At 42.5% G+C, this 16,880-nt stretch overlaps 1 protein-coding gene across 3 annotated transcripts in view; it reads left to right on the forward strand.

Annotated features, from left to right (window-relative positions):
- INVS (inversin) overlaps positions 1 to 16,880 on the forward strand; it is a 123,153-nt gene that overhangs the window by 102,441 nt on the left and 3,832 nt on the right. For all 3 annotated transcript variants that reach the window (XM_064443157.1, XM_064443158.1, XM_064443159.1), the window contains 3 exons: positions 3,901 to 4,705; positions 13,183 to 13,415; positions 14,426 to 14,506. In XM_064443157.1, coding sequence (XP_064299227.1) covers positions 3,901 to 4,705; positions 13,183 to 13,415; positions 14,426 to 14,506 — 1,119 coding nt within the window. The remainder of the gene's footprint in view (positions 1 to 3,900; positions 4,706 to 13,182; positions 13,416 to 14,425; positions 14,507 to 16,880) is intronic.

The following is a 16,880-nucleotide window of genomic DNA, read 5'->3' on the forward strand; positions in this document are numbered from 1 at the left end:
TTACTGCATGTATTCTGTTAAGTGGTCAAATGTATCAGTATCTACAGTGTCTATAAAAATACCTGAAATATGTGAGAACAGGTTGTCGGGAGTTGTTTTAATAGTTGCACTGTTTGCAGGAAATGAGATTGAAGATATCTGGCGTACCTGTGGGATTCTTGAAGAATGTTAATGGAGATATTGTAACTCTTGTTTTTAAACAAGGTTAAAATGAGGGTAAAATTGTTCTAAGTGACATCTCTAGCGTACTGAGGGGGCTGCTCAGGCAGCTTCATTCTCCATGACAGGGTTCTCCCATGATTTCCCTTTGAAGTCCTCTTGTTGAGAACACTCTAGGATACTTTTTGAGAAGTAAGACTATTTTTAGAAATTGTGCTATGAAACAGTGTGTCAAAGCTCTTTCTGTTACTTTTCTTGCCCTGCTCCGCTCCGTTATTCTGTAGGTAAATGCATCGTCCGTTTGATCATCATTTCTTGACCACTCCTATATTAGTTTTTGCAAGATATACATTTTAATAACATTTCAATCAGTTCAAACTTCAGCCAGTTATAGGAGCCCATGGCTCAAATCTTTCAAAACTGGTCACGTTAAAGCATCTTTGTTATTAGAAGCAAAAATTGGATAAGTGGCTTATTTAAGGTAAATTGCAAGAGCTCCTTCTCAGATGTAAAATTATTGCTAATTCCTCTGGAAATTCTGCTAATCAGAATATTATAACAATCCAAAGAAAAACAAAGTCAAAGAGCTGTTCCTACTGAATTATTTTACTTAGATTTCTTTAGCTTTTACATGGAAATGTGTTGGTAAACAGAATACTTGACTGTATTTTCATAGTAAAAGCAGACATATATATCTTAGCCTAACATACACTGTGATAACTAAGTAATGATAAACAGGTGTTAAAAATTCTAGCAAGCTTTATCTGCACGTGTATTAACTTCATATTACTTAAAATATTCAGATGGCAAAGTAAAACACGTATGAACAATCAGAAACAGTGGCTGCCAAATGAAAAATGGGTGGTTGTAATGAACACCAAGAGGAGAAATTGATAAGTATGGGAAAAAGAGAAAGGAGAAAGAAAGATGTGGGGAGGGTCGGAACAGTGAAGGGGAGAAAGGAGAAGGACAAAGAAATTATAAAGGAGGAATAAACAGCCTTTTCTTTTACTGACTCCTCTATCTATTCTTTGCCAAAGTCTTCCATTGGTTATGCCAATGGAAACTGCATTGCATCACTCAGACTCCCACAGTTTCTTGGAACAAATATAATGGTTTTGCACTGAGGGCATGACCTAAGTAAGTAGGTAGTAGGTAGTCCATGGGAAACACGGACTATAGGGTCAAAGTGACGACAGAGATCAGGACTGAATTAGCCAAATTTTCTGCAGAGAATTCTAATATTGATACTTACGTTTGAAAGAACTCGTTAATATTCAGTTGTCTAAACTAGCCTTCACAGTAACCTAGGGGATTCAAACCAGCAGCAAATGCTAGCAGCATGTAGCTTTGACTTTGGATTGAAGGCTTCCCTGAAGTTAAAGGTTTTCTGAAGTAGCTATGCCAGAAAATTTTTCCCATGTTGATGGTTTTAAAATCATATGGGCTATCGCCTGGAGATTTTTTGCTTTGCAGTATGTCTTTAAAAGCAGAATATATTTTCTGCAAAATCTAGAATTTTAAATAGAAAATTCTTCACTGTTGTTTATTATGTTTCGTTACCGTGAATGTTGAGCGTGAAGAGAACAAAACTCTTTAGTGAAGGTTCTTCTGAAAATACATGATAACATGTCTACTTCTTCTACAGTGAGACCAGCTTACCTTCAGAGATCGTAAAGAAAGCCCCCTCTTGCCCAGTCCAAACAGTTTGTGTTTGAAATAAAATGCTACGCCATTTTTACATAAGCATTCTCTTTTTGTTCTTGGAGTGATACTAGGAAAGTTGGCGCGGTAAGGATCAAACCATGAAGTCCTTTAATCAGTTCTCATTAGGTGGTTGAATCAATCCTCTTGTTACCAAAACTTTAACGGACTTCATTGGATGTTTTATTGGAATCAAATATAAATTCAGATCCCGTGGGCTGGCACTTAGGAAGATTTTCAGCAATTGCAAATAGATTTTTTACATCTGCTAAGAGTATAGGAAAGCTGTGATTTAGTTGGTGGGTCTATTCTGATCTCTTCTCCACTCAGAAATCCTCTTTCCTATGTATGTTATCTCATTCACCTCAATTACGGTAGCAACAGATAAGTTCTTTTTTGTACTTGTTATTGCTTGGTCTTCCCATCTAAGAAAGTTTATGTCATCCTTCAGAGATGATCTAGAATACTTAAATGATGATTTTATCCATTCCCCAGTTATCCAGTTGTTCAGATTGGGAAGTTTTGCACTTACTACTTTAATGACTTAAATGCGTTACAGTGAATGCATTCTACGTGCCATACATACAAACCACATAGCAGGTTTTGGTGAGTTGAGTATGACAAGGCCATTTTTTTGTGAAAAATTTCAAATTTCTTGAAAAATAACACAAGGCTGTGTTCTTTTTTCTCACAATTGTAAAAGTTAACTTGTTTGGAGATCAACATAGCGTCGTGACAGTGCTGGAAATTTCATGCATTTTAATTGACTGTCAGCCCTATGCCGTTTTTATTGATGGCACTGGCAATTTTGTACTTGGCTTAATTAAGAGTGGGACTATGCCCACAGAAATCTTGGCTTCAAAAGACACATTTTTAAAATTGTCTATTCCCCTGGTGTAATGAGAGAGAGAGAGGGAATTTCCTTCTTCATTCTGGGAGATTAAAATAGAGAAAAAATAATTAATTAAATTAATAATATATTAAAATAGATTAAAAATAGATTGAAACGTACAGGGCTAATTACCGATACGGCAATCACGTAGAGTAATCTTTCAGCCCGTACTGACCTGTAGCCATGATAAATCTTCTCTGTTGGAGACATCATTGATGATAATCCTGAGTTTCTTCTGAATAATCTGTTAATCTGCCATATTCTGTTATCCAGTCAAGGGTGTATCCTGTAAAAGTGTTACTGTGAGGATAAATGTAGCATGTTTTTACCAGGTTTTGGGTAATCCAGAAGATTTTCTGTAATTCCGTTACATCTTTCTTTTCTTTTTCCCCTCTTACCTACCATTTAACACCCTGTCACATTTTGTGCTGTCTGGTCTATCTTCTCATTCCCACCAATTTCCTAACAAAGTAGAAGGTGGATGGTAGACAGCAATTTTCGGTCTTGCACTCCAGTCTAGCTTCCAAGTCATCCTCACACGAGTCTTTAGAAGCAGTTATCACACAGGATTTATTTTCCCACCCTATGCTTGGAAAAGAAATCTTGCCACAGGGGAAAAATGGGAAGGACTTCATAGTTGCCTTTAGGATGTCAAGGAAAGTACTGACAAGCCAAGTGCTCTGTGTTTCCCGGGTCAGTGGGTTACCCTGTCTGCCATCATGTGCCGGGATGCGGGGTGGGTAGAGCAGAAGCTTAGCAAATAAGCCTGGAGCTCTGTTACAGTGTCTTCACTGGAACAGGCAGGTGTGTTCGTGGGGCTGCATTCCTGCACCATGTGGTGAGCTGGTTTCTTTGGGGAACTCCAGTATATTCAGGTAGGTGAAGAATGTGAACTTTTTTTAGGCACTTAACTCAAATGTAACGTGAGAAAGAAAAACACTTGTAGAACAGTAAGCAAATTAAGAAGTTTGGGGCTACTGTTCCAGGCAATTGTGTCCTCTTCTGATTCTTCCTGCTTATATATGTTTTCCATTTAAGTAAGTCCTAGTGTGCCTCAAAGTAACTGAGTAAAAAAACTTAGAGACAATAAACTATGATTTGCTGGATCAGAGACTGAATATTGGTTTCCATTTCTCTGTCTAAAGATTCATTGAGGAAACACATCAAAAGCAAGTCAAATTGTGTCCATTTCCATTGTGGCAAAGCAAAAGAGGGAACAAAAGTTGAAGTGAAGCATCAAGTTGCAGCTGCTCCAGAAGTGGATGGAGAGAAGCACAAGGAACTCACTGTTGAGGCAACAGGTCCGTGTTCTCGGAGGAGCAGAAGGCATACTTCTGCTTGTAGGACTGCTAGTGTTGGGGAAAAATTAAGAGATCAAAGTCAGCCTTCATCTGGCAATAAGGACCACTGTGAAGGAACGCCTGCGTTCTTCTGCAGTGTCAGTTGTACTGGTGGAATTGCAAGAAACTCAAAGCAGTGTGAAGCTTCTTCCAAAGGCAAAAGGCATCAGCAGAAATCCAGAAATAAAGAGGTAAACGATGAGCGATGTTCACCAGCTGGCTCTAGTAGGCCAGGAAGTGCCAAGACGGTATTTGTAAACACCAGAAATGACAGCGTGCGTGCTGTAGAACCAACTAACAAAGTGGGAAATAATGAATTAGCGAAAAAGGCCTCCCCTTTATTGTCTGCCGAGGCAGAACCTGCCAGAACTGTGCCAAGAAACCCAGCAGTGTGTTCTGTTCCTGATGACAGTTTGAACTTGGAAAAAACAGGCGTAATTGGATCCAGGAATGCAGATGATCAATTATGTTCTATCGCATGGCAAAGTACAAATATTGAACTAATCCCGTTAGAGATTCGAATGCAGATAATAGAAAAAGAAAGAAAAAGAAAAGAGCTGTTTCGGAAGAAGAACTACGCTGCTACAGTCATACAGAGGACATGGAGAAGGTAAGAGTGAGATACAAACAGATGTAAATTACATCAGCCTTGTCGACAATCCACTTTATTTGATCCTTTTGCTTACAACATAGCCAGTGATAAATCAGGAAATTAATAATCTTTCACCAAACAAGAATTATACTAGTAAATTCATAAAAAGTGTGCATAGAAAGTGCAAGGTAAGTGGTGATTTTTAAAAATTGGAGAAGTCGTTAAAATTCTGCTCTAAGCACTGTCCTGGTTTTGGCTGGGATAGAGCTGGTATAGTGCTGTGGTTTGGATGTAGGGTGAGAGCAATGTTGATAACACAGTGATGTTTCAGTTGTTGCCGAGCAGTGCTTACACAAAGTCAAGGACTTTTCTACCTTCCCATGCTCAGCCAGGGGCACAAGAGGCCGGGAGGGGGCGCAGCCAAGGCAGTTGATCCAAACTGGCCAAGGGGATATTCCATACCATATGACACCATGCCCAGTATGTAAAGCTGGGGGAGTTGGCCAGGGGGCAGCGGTCACTGTTCGGGACAGGCTGGGCATCGTTCAGCAGGTGGTGAGGGGTTGGATCACTTGTTTTTTCTGGGTTTTGACATCCCCCCATTATTATTACTACTATTACTATTGCTAATATTACTATTACTATTATTATTATATTTCAATTATTAAACTGTTCTTATCTCAACCCACAAGTTTTCTTTCTTTTGCTCTTCAGATTCTCTCCCCCATCCCACTGTGTGGGGGGAGGGTGAGTGAGCAGCTGTCTGGTGCTTAGTCGCTGACTGGGGTTAAACCACGACACACTGATATTTCTTTAGAGAGTGCCAATCAAGATTTGCCTACGCCCAGAGTTCACTGCTATCATGTTCACTAGCAAACTTGCACATGTAGGGATATAGGTTTTTTTCTGGAAAACGGTTTTTGTAACCAGGTCATTCAGCACCATTTACTGACACACCTGAAACTCTATTCTGACCTGACTTCTAGCTGCATAACCAAACCACAAGAGATTTGAAAGCTCAGGTGGAGCTCATTGCTAAAACTTAAAGATAATTGAAATAACTTGATTCATCAGGAATGACTGCTCTCCGGAAGAGGCAGACAGGAGGGAGTGAGATCTCCCAGTGTTTGCTTTCCACAGCATTGTCCTGCTTTCATGAACGCATGAGTTTTGACCTCACACATACAGTCATTCTTGATACACATGCTCCTTAATATTTCTTTTCTTACCAAAATTGACAGAAAGAGTATGGCAGCTGTAGGTGAAGCATAGAATATGTACATAATTGGTATTTCCCGGTTTTTATTGACATTTTCTTTGGTTATTATGAGGATGCAGAAAACTATAAATTGCTGATTTTTACTAATAACTGATCTTTCCAGGCCTCTCACTAGCTTAACAGCTTCATACGTGTTTTAATATTTCTTAGTATTCAATTAAAGAAAAAATAACAAGGAAGTTCATTTGAGAACTCAACTCTCGCGCTATACAGTATAGTTCAGTAGTGATGCAAAAATTGTTCCCCCAACCAAACTGTATCAAAGGGAGCAGCTGGCGGGTGTCTGGGAGCATGTAGAGGGCAATAGCACCCTTTATGCTAGTCCCTAGGAAACCTGCAAGTTTCCTGCAACAGCAGAATCGGGTCTTTATGCCCAACTGCCTGGAGAGTAAACACTGAGTTGCTGGTACACCTCCTTTCTTCTGGGTCATGCTGCAAGCTTTTAGTTGCCTCTTGGAGAAATTCAGAGGGGCTGTTTCTCCCCGCTGCTGTGCCAGGAGCAAAGTACCAGCTCTCTTCCCAGTGCAGGGCAGCATCTGCATCCAGCTAGCTCAGCCTCTGTGGTGGAGGGGAGCAGGGGGGAGCGCTCGGCAGCTGGAGCATCAGGGGCCACTCTGTCACCACATCCAGCCACCGGAGGCAGCCGGCCCAGGCTCTTCACCCACTCCAGTAGCGGCCTCTGGGCTGCATCAGGCAAGGCCAGGACCACAAGTTAAGAGAGAACAGTTCTGAATGCTTATTGTACACACCGGCTGTTTTGACAAGAAAAGATCTTGTGGCCAAGTATCACATAGCTCTGAAAGGCAGTAAAGAGGCATGAAGTTGTGCCGCCTTCTAGGCTTAAAAAAATCCTCTGTTCTTATTTTGCAAGGTGAAGTGTTACCTGTGTTCCCTGTTGCACAAAACACTAGGGAGCTAAGAGACAAGTATTACTAGCTGCTTACTCATGGCCTTTTGAGAACCTGGTATTTCTCCCATTGCTTTTTACAGTTCACTTATGAAGTACGAAGTGCCTTGACTTTCTCAGGAAGAGCTGATGCTGCCCATTACTAGGGAAGGGACACCAGACCAGACGTGGTCCGAACTGGCAGTCCGTTTGCCCATAAACTGAAACGTGGCCATTTAAACATTTGTGTTGGCACAGCAAATACTTACGCTTGCTCCAGCTCGTTTACTGATCAGTCTAAATATTTCCCAGAATGAGGTTGGATTTGCAGTCCAGTAATATTCCAGGTTATCTCTTCACTGTTGTTTGAGTATAAAAGTTAGGCTGGCTTTTTGTGAGTACGTTTCTATTCCAGTGAAAAGTTAAAATATTGGAACATCGTATTTTTAATTCATTTTGGAGCCTCTTTTTTTGGTGAAAATTCTGTCTTTTTGTACAGTATCACCTATTTCTGTACTTCTATCATCTTTGCTCTCTGTTTGCTATTTATGCATCCAGCTCTGGGGTTCTGAGTACAAGAAAGACACAGACCTGTTGGAACGAGTCCAGAGGAGGGCCACAAAAACGGTCAGAGGGCTGGAGCACCTCTCCTGTGAAGAAGGGCTGAGACAGCTAGGGCTGTTCTGCATTGACCTGATTTCAGCCTTTCAATATATAAAGGGAGCTTTGAAGAAAGGTGGAGAGAGACTTTTTAACGAGGCCTGTAGTGACAGGACAAGGGGCAATGGTTTTAAAGTGAAAGAGGGAAGTTCAGATTGGACATAAGGAGAAGCGTTTTAAACTGGAAAAGGGTAGGGTTAGACTGGACAAAAGGAGGAAATTTTTTATGATAAGGGTGGTGATGCACTGGAACAGGCTGCCCAGGGAAGTTGTGGGTGCCCTGTCTCTGGAATGATCAAGGTCAGATTGGATGGGGCTCTGAGCAACCTGGTCTAGCTGAAGACATCCCTGCCCACAGCAGGGGGGGTTGGACTGGATGGTCTTTGAAGGTCCCTTCCAACCCAAGCCATTTTGTGGTTCTGTGCTTCTGTGCTGTAATCCTCATACCCACACCAAACTGCAAAGCAAAGCAGCCTTTTCTCCCAGTGACCCACCACTTCTGCCAGCAGCTCGCTCTGCTGCTTGCTAGTGGCTGAATAAACATTGCCTGCCTTCCCAACTTTTTCTAAACACTATATAAGCAGCTCAGTGCTGGCAGTGTCCTCCTTGGCCTTCTTTTCTAATTCAGATCCCTAATTCTTGTCTTGTGTGTTCAGACCTTTTTAGATATCAAAAGCTAAGGTAAACCAGGAGTAGGTCAGGGGAGTATATCCATAAGTAATACTATTGCTTCTGAAGGCTATGCTGTTTTCACTTAACACCAAATTAAAGTCATTACAGACAAGTAGGCGCATGCCACAGCTTTCAGTCAAAGTGAAAAAATGTGTGAGTGCTTGTGCAAATGTCCTCATGAGAACTGGGATCTAAAGCCTTGTGTTGAGCTAGCTTACCTTTGTAGAAATCTTTGCATTCCATTTACAGTTTTGACTACCTAAAGATTTTGGATAGAACTTTCTAAACTATCCACCTGCTGAAACAGCGATGGTGTGTTATCGCAGCAAGAAGTGCATTAAAGATTGTTTAAATGACATTTGTTATTTAAAGACCTAATAAAGAAAAATAAATATATATGTTCTGTTTGCGAAACATTTTATGGAGCACTAATGAGGATCCTAAATTCTGCAAGACTGCAGGGAGAGATTAGTTTGGCAGTTCCTCCACTGTCATTTCATTACGTCTGCAGACAGGTTGCTGTTGCTAGCGCTTTGATGGAGTTTATAAAGTTTGCAGCACTATCATAATGCATTTATTTCGGTGAATGTTTTGATGCGGAACACAAACCGCTCACTGAGCAGCGAAGCTGAGCTGAAAGCACTACACTGCCACGCAGAGCCGTGCTTCCCTCCCGCATTCTCTCTCCCAGGCCCACCAGTTCTGCCACTTTTTCTGCTTACGCTTCAAGTGCAATGTGAGCTTTCTTGTCTAGTGTTTTGAAACTCAGATGGATGATGGGACCTGTGAAATTGGACCAGATTTCCTCCTCCCCCTGATTTTCATGCTATTACCACAGCAATAATGTTTATTTTTAAAAAGAAGATAGTTCTGCCTCTTCCTTTGAAGCAGAGTTCATATATATCTCAAAAAAGAGGTGGTGTGGATATTTTAGGATGTGGATCCCAAGTCAGATGGTGGCGCCTGACTGCCAAGAAGTCACGGTTAGCGTTTCCAGCTAGCTCACACTAGACAGATGTATGTGCTGACTACTAATGCGTCAGTTATTCTGACACTCTCTCTGAAACACCTGATTTCCACCTGCTGTACAGCAAATCATAGTTCTTAAGCAGGTACCTACTGTGCGGCTGTGGGTCCCACACAGTCCTGTGTTTGTCTTTTGGGTCCAGGCCTGCACTGGTAAATAGCGTGTACTTGTAGCCAGTGACAGAATTATACATCGTTAATGTCTAATTCTACATTAGAAACATTCAGAAATACATGCTTGAGTTCTGGCGTTTCTCTACATTAGGATTACATACATTTGTCTCCCTCTGCAAATTTTACAGTCGTGATTTACTTATTGAAAGTTTATTGAGAGCTGTTACGAGCTACAACGCAACGGTACTGGTCTACTTAAGCATACTAAACTTGCCTTTCTCAGGAAAACTGTTTCAATTCCCACAGTCCACAAACTTTATGAATGTTGTCCTCAAAAGTGTGTTTTAAGGTGTGTGGCTTGCCAAAGGTTAATTGCTTATCCTGCTCATTGAGGCTTACCGATGCTGTGTCTGGCTTGCTCTCTCCTGGGGGGCACTGAGGCCTGTATCATTCTCCAGGGTCTGCAGTGCGTTGACAGCAGCTGGAAATAAGTTGGTTGCTGTCACTGTTGCTCTCCTGCTGGAGCCAAGCTGTGTTTTTGTATGTACTGTTGCTATATGCATACTTTGCCAGCAGTAATTTTTAATATTAGCGCCTCTGTAACAATGAATCTGAACGTGGTTTGCCAGCCTTGTCATTCAGCACATATATTCCAACTTTCTTTTATGTGCAGTAGTTTCATTGGTTTTGCTTTGTCAAATGTAAGACGTAATGTTGCATTTACATGTAATGCTACAATGTACAATACAGTTTACTAACAATGAAATTGTAAAAAAAAAGTTAATGCTTTGTCAGCCTAAGCATTGGCTAGTTTGTTAAGGCACCACATCAGACTCACAGAGCGTCAAACTCGGTCCCATTGTTTTTTTCTCATTAGGGTCAGAATGATCTGTTATGAGAGAACTGAACTAAAATAATGTGAACATGCTCTAAAGGTAACTGCCTACGTCTTCTCAGTGTCGGAGCCTCACAGTTGTTTTCTTGTTGCTAAAAACTACCAGAAGTTCTCTACAAACTTGAAATCGCAGCTGGGTGCAAAGGTGGAGTGCCTGTGAATGGGTCATTTCATGTGTCAGCAAAGGCTTCTGGCAGTAATTACCAAATTCCACGAGAATAGCTTAGTATTGTTTTCTGCTCAAGTCCAAAACAGTTCCCCAGTTGTTTTTCTTGCAGCAGTATTCACAAACCCATCCTTAGCTCAAGTTATGTTAGCAAGTCACTGTAATCGTGCCCCCGCACTTCACTTTCTCTTCCTCTCTTACCCCCTTGAAGAGTTCTGAGTGACTTGTTACTTAACAAAACTGGATCATTTTTATTTCTGTCTCTTAATAATGCTCCTGCTCTGAATTTGTGCAGTGGTTTGCAACTTGCAGGCATTGCGGACATTTTTTGGTAGCGAATTTCACAGAGGTAATTTACTAAGCTTAGAATCATAGCATCATTAAGGTTGGAAAAGACCTTTAGATCAAGTCCAACTGTCAACCCAACACTACCATGTCTTCTTAACCATGCCCTGAAGTGCCACGTCTACCCTTCTTTTAAATACCTCCAGAAATGGTGACTCCACCACCTCCCTGGGCAGCCTGTTCAAATGCCTGACCACTCTCTCAGTAAAGAAATTCTTCCTAATATCCAACCTAAACCTCCCCTGATGCAGCTTGAAGCCATTTCCTCTTGTTCTATTGCTAGTGATCTGGGAGAAGAGACCAACACCCACCTCACTACAACCTCCTTTCAGGTAGTTGCAGAGAGCGATAATGTCTCCCCTCAGCCTCCTCTTCCCCACACTAAACAACCCCAGTTCTCTCAACCTCTCCTCAAAAGACTTGTGCTCCAGACCCTTCACCAGCTTCGTTGCCCTTCTCTGGACACGCTCCAGCACCTCAATGTCCTTCTTGTACTGAGGGGCCCCAAACTGCACACAGTACTCGAGGTGCGGCCTCACCAGTGCCAAGTACAGGGGCACGATCACCTCCCTCCTCCTGCTGGCCACACTATTCCTGATACAAGCCAGGACGCTGTTGGCCTCCTTGCCCACCTGGGCACACTGCTGGCTCATGTTCAGTGGCTGCCAACCAGCACCCCCAGGTCCTTTTCCACCAGGCAGCTCTCCAGCCACTCTTCCCCAAGCCTGTAGGGTAGCATGGGGTTGTTGAGAACCAAGCGCAGGACCCAGCACTTGGCCTTGTTAAACCTCATACAATTGGCCTTGGCCCATCAATCCAGCCTGTCCAGGTCCCTCTGCAGAGCCTTCCTACACCCAAGCAGATCAACACTCCTGCACAAGTTGGTGTCATCTGCAAACTTACTGAGGGCGCACTCGATCCCCTCATCCAGATCATTGATAAAGATGTTAAACAAGACTGGCCCCAACACTGAGCCCTGGGGAGTCCCACTCGTGACCGGCCGCCAGCTGGATTTAGCTCCGCTCACCACAGCTCTCTGGGCTTTGGCCATCCAGGCAGTTTTTTATGCAGCGAAGAGTGCACCCATCCAAGCCCTGAGCCGCCAGCCTCTCTAGGAGGATGCTATAGGAGACAGTGTCAAAGGCTTTACTGAAGTCCAGGTACACAACATCTACAGCCTTTCCCTCACCCACTAGGTGGGTCACCCTGTCATAGAAGGAGATCGGGGGGTCAGGCAGGACCTGCCTTTTATGGAGCCATGCTGGCTGGCTGGGCCCAAAAGTTTAAAATTATTGGGGCTGTAAGTAAGCATATCATCCCCTTTTGGCATTCTATTGTGCTTTTATGTTCTCATTTTCTATATACGGCTGCTATTTTGTTTGCATTCTACGGTTCATTGGCTTATAACATATATTTGAACAATTTGTAGCTGGTTGTGTTGTCTTTTGTTTTAATTTAGAACTTGCCACAGATGGAGCAACAGGGCAAAATCACCGCTTTCTCCCCCATTCCCTTTACTGGGGCATCCAGTAGAAGCCTTTTTGTATGCTGGAGGGGGCGCTGATCAATGCTTTTGGCGCATTACCAACCACTTATAATTAATATTTTACAAGTGTTACTCAGTGTTCATTTGTGACAGGTTTGTTCTGGGCACATTCAGAGTTAATTGCTAGGGCAGTTAATTGACTTCTGAGTGTGAAATGCCAATAGCTGATCGAATACTTGTATTGTATTCAAGAAAAAAAAAGCAAACAACTCCTTCTTGCTGGTGCCATCAGCGACCGAAGCGGGACGAAGGGCAGCTCATCTACTGGCGCGGCTTGGAACAGGGCTGTGACTACATCTAGATCAAAGCAGCTGTGGCAAGGTTGGGTCAGGAGACAGGCAGCCTTTGAAGGGGAGGGAAAAAGGCAAGAACAGCTTGCTGAAAACAAGGTGAGGGGAGCATCTTCAGAGAGGGGATGGAAAACAGCTCAGTTCTCTGGAGGGAAAAACGTGCAGCTGAACCTGTGAGATGTGGCTCATCTCTTGCACTGACTGGCTGAGAATGCAAAGTGGAAAACCCGGTGTTATTAAGCTGTGAATATAGTGAAAATGAGAAAACAGTATTGATTATTCTGCGATAGCATAAATCTTTATAGGTTTTTGTCTTCTCCAGATTTTCTATGTATTATAAAGCAGTTGATAAGCTGTTGTTGCAGTACTGTAACTTTTGCTACCTGTAATGCCAGATCTTTATTAGCTGAGTGAAATAATGGATGCATCCAGAATTGAACCCAGCTCCTACTTTTTCTTCTGAGCAAACATTTCTCATCTAAATGACTTAGCACATCAGTGGGAGTTCTGTTTTCCCAGTTACTCATGTAATCCACCATGTGAACTGATGCGTGGAAAGCACTGAAGTTAGAACAGGTCACCTAAAACAAGTGCTCTTCTCTTTTCTGCTCTCCAGTTACCAGCTAAGACAGGAGTTGTTTCAGCTTCTTAGTGCCAAGCGGCAGTGCAAAGAAGATGAAGATAAATGGAGACAGGAGACAGCCGCCTTCTTCATTCAGGTTGCTTGGAAGAAACAGCTGAACCATAGCCCTCTGAAATCAGTTCCTTCGTGTAAAAATCTGAGATCTATAAACAAAACCAGCTCAGCCATAAAAACCAGCAAGCAGTCCATCCTTAAGCAGATATATGGTAATTTTGTCTTCATTATACTTTAAACAGCTACGCTTTTACTTGTGTAACAGTGTTATCTGTATTTTTTTTATTATTCTATACACTTCTTACCTCACTGTTAGGGATTTCAATTCTTTATAACAATTAGCCTGAATCTCAGGTGTTCTGGGTAACTGTATTTCTGTTTCAGGTTGAAAAAAACCAATACCTCTGTGCTTTAAAACGGCTGCTGCTAGAGCTGTTTGAATCACCACAGAGCATTATTCCAGCGAGGGTCTTCAGCAACCAAATAATCCTGTTGCCAGAGCTGCTCGCATATATCAAAGTGGAAAGACAATAGAGCCGTTAAACTGGGAATGGCTGGCTGTATCGATGCACAGTGGCTGTCTGGCTCATGGTTTACATTTTTAAAGCATTGTTTTAAACTTTCTTGGGTTTGTATTGTTGTTTTTAAGTATTTCCATTTGAAGAATATGGTCTTGTTCCAGGTTAATAACTTTCTTGTTTGAAGACAGCTGGCCTTTATTGGAAGAGCACGCTTTTGATAAGCATCAGAGCTTAAGCCTTTATGATAACACTGCACTGCTTTGCACTCTGCCTGAAGGTGCGCGGTGCAAGGAATGCGTCGTGAAGAAGGGGTAGAGGAAAAGGATTGCTTTTAAACCTTGAGTTCCTTTACAGCATGGGTCACTGCTGGAGTAAGGCTGTGCTAACTGTATGCACTTTACCAGGTGGATAAGTCACTTCTATCGTGGCTCTGCAGATCGCCATAAAAGGATAAAATAAATAAATAAAGCTAATAATTTTATTTTCCTTCTTTTTTATAGCAACTGCAAGATGTATTTTTAACGTTAAAGTTCAGTTGTGGTTGTCATGCTTTTCTGTCATACAGAAAGTCTCATGAGTTTCCTCATCATAAATAATTTTTAAGCTAAAATACTGCTGTAGCCTAGATAAATAGTTTATAGCTATACATAACCACACCTTTACACAAATAAACACAGAGCTGTTCATATCGTTTGTTAAAGGACGTTCTCAGGAAGGCAAAGCGTGCCAGCCAACAAGACCTCCTTCTAAGCTGAAACTTTCTGATGTGCAGCTGGTCTCAGGTAGGACACGTGCACTTTAAGAATAATGTTTATGTATATATGAGATTGGTTTCGTCTTAGAAAAGGAAAAGAATCTGCTCAAGAACTGGGATCTCGTATCAAAACACGTAACTACCACCAACCTGTTGTGATTGCACACTCCTCCTTTCACTACTTTTGGACATACCTCAGCACTGTACTTTTATCCTTACCTTGAATCATTTGTACGAAAGCCTATTTTCATTGGGCCGTTACTGGGAGAGACGTTAATACCATGGACTCGCACAGCGATAAGCAGGTAACATTCAGGAGCGGTTAAAATTGCTTCCAGATGCCCATACTTTGGTTGAGCAGCACAAGTATTTACTAGTCCTATAGAAGTAGAGAGCGGATTTCTACGCGTGCCAAGAATTTACACACCTGTTTGTTTGAAAGCCATGGTTTAGTGCATAGGCAAAAGCTTGAAAATGCAAAGTTACTCATCCGAGCTCTGCCCTTTCTTCTGAAATGGCATAATGGGCTTCCTGCGCTGTGCCCAGGCCCTCAATTATTTCACAGAGTTTTACCTGCGGTAAGTTTTAAGGCTCTAACGAAACCATGCATTTGTTTGCTGCTTAACTCGAAAGCCCTGTAGCCATTACCAGGTCTTCCTTGGGAAAGCCTTAGTTCTGTCCGTAACTGACATTTTACGTGTGGAACTGGTGTCGGGGCAGCAGGGCTGGCACGGGCAGGAGTGCCACGCCGCGCAGGCACACAGATGGGGCTACGCTGCGTAGTACTGGATAGCGTGAAAGAAAGTGGATTGTAAAAGTATTATCACAGTCATTGAGGGCTGGAACTTTTATCTGACAGATAGCTTAAAAACGAAGCTAGAGTACGTGGCCATCTCTCCTGCTATGTCTTCACTAACCAGCATTTTAAAGACTCTTTCAAGTGGATTATGGGCTTACTTGGGGGGTGGGAGCTGGGGGTAGCGTTAGCCCTTCACCACGCGAAGATTTAGCACCCAGGTGGTTATTGGGTCTTTGCGGTTGTATCGCGTGTAGTTCAGAGGCAGGCCGCAGCGAGATGGCGACAAAGCCAACACTTGGAGGAGACAGCAGTTCGGATAATTTGCAAAGGGAAGCAAAATACATTTTGCAACTCGTTTACAAAACTATTAAGTCAAAAGGAAATCTGACAGTACCTATCCTTCAGTCCGTTAGAATGGTGAGTTTCTGCCTTGCTAAGAGACAGAGGCTTTTTTTCTTCCACTGTTTGAAAACTGGTTTAATTAAGAGGCGTGACCGGACAGGTGTTTGATTGCCACCTCCTCTTGCAGCCATGAATCCAAATTTTACGAGAGCTTTAGCAAATAACGCTTCTTTTCGCTTAACTTTTCAGGACAACAGATCTCCCTGTCTTCTGAAATAAAAAGGCTTTCTTTTGAGGTTCGAGTGTCCTTTCCTTTCATAACTTAGTGACGACTAGGATAGTGATAGGAACTCTGCCCAGTTCCTTCAGAACACTACCTACTTTTATCCACCTGATAGGAGCTCAGGGAACCTTAGCCCTTACTTAAAGACAATAACATGTTTTTCATCTGCCTGCCTTTGTGCATGACAACATTACGTTTGTTGGAAAAGTTCAGAGCTGTCAGTGGCTAATGCCAGATACTCTGTTGCTGACGTCGGTGCCGGCAGTAGGTCAGAATGGACTGTTCAGTTTGATTCTTCTCTCGCAGAAGGTACATCTGGGAAGGTGAAGACTGCCCCTCAGCCCTCGTTTTAGCATTCCCATAGCTACTGGAAAAAGCCCGCAGTGACAAATCTGTAACAGGAGACTGACACCAAACTCAGTTACCTGTTTGGCACAAGCAGACCAAACACTTGGGAAAGGGGACACACCGAAGGTGTTGCAAGGAAACGTACGGATAAGTCGGGGGGCAGAGGGTGGCAGGTAGAAAAGGAGCATGCGATGGGATATACAGGCAGCGGGTAGGTGCTTCGAGATAGTCTGGCAACTCGGGCCCTTCGTGATTGTTACAATTAAAATATTTTGGAAGCTGAAAGTTGTGCATTTTTTAAAAATGTATTTTCTTACTAAATAAAATGCCTTTTACGGAATTGACGAAAGGCCAGACAGACAAGCCCCTTTGTTTGTTTCTCTGCGGGCATTAAAGTGTGTTTATTGAGTTGTAAAGGAGGAGGTTTTGCAATTCTTGGTGTTTGAAAGATGCCCTTAAGATGTGCTGGGTTCACCCCCTTGACGAACCGTTCAGGTCTGCGCTTGGGAGGACCCTGGCTAGAACGGGATAAAGCACTGAAATGTCTGCATCCAGTCGCTGCAAAACTGGGGAAAGAACACACACGTGCTATTTGTAGCACATTACAGGAAATAAAAACATGGAATGAGT

This window comes from Phalacrocorax carbo, chromosome 2 (genome assembly GCF_963921805.1).
Source record: "Phalacrocorax carbo chromosome 2, bPhaCar2.1, whole genome shotgun sequence".
Taxonomy (NCBI): Eukaryota; Metazoa; Chordata; class Aves; order Suliformes; family Phalacrocoracidae; genus Phalacrocorax; species Phalacrocorax carbo.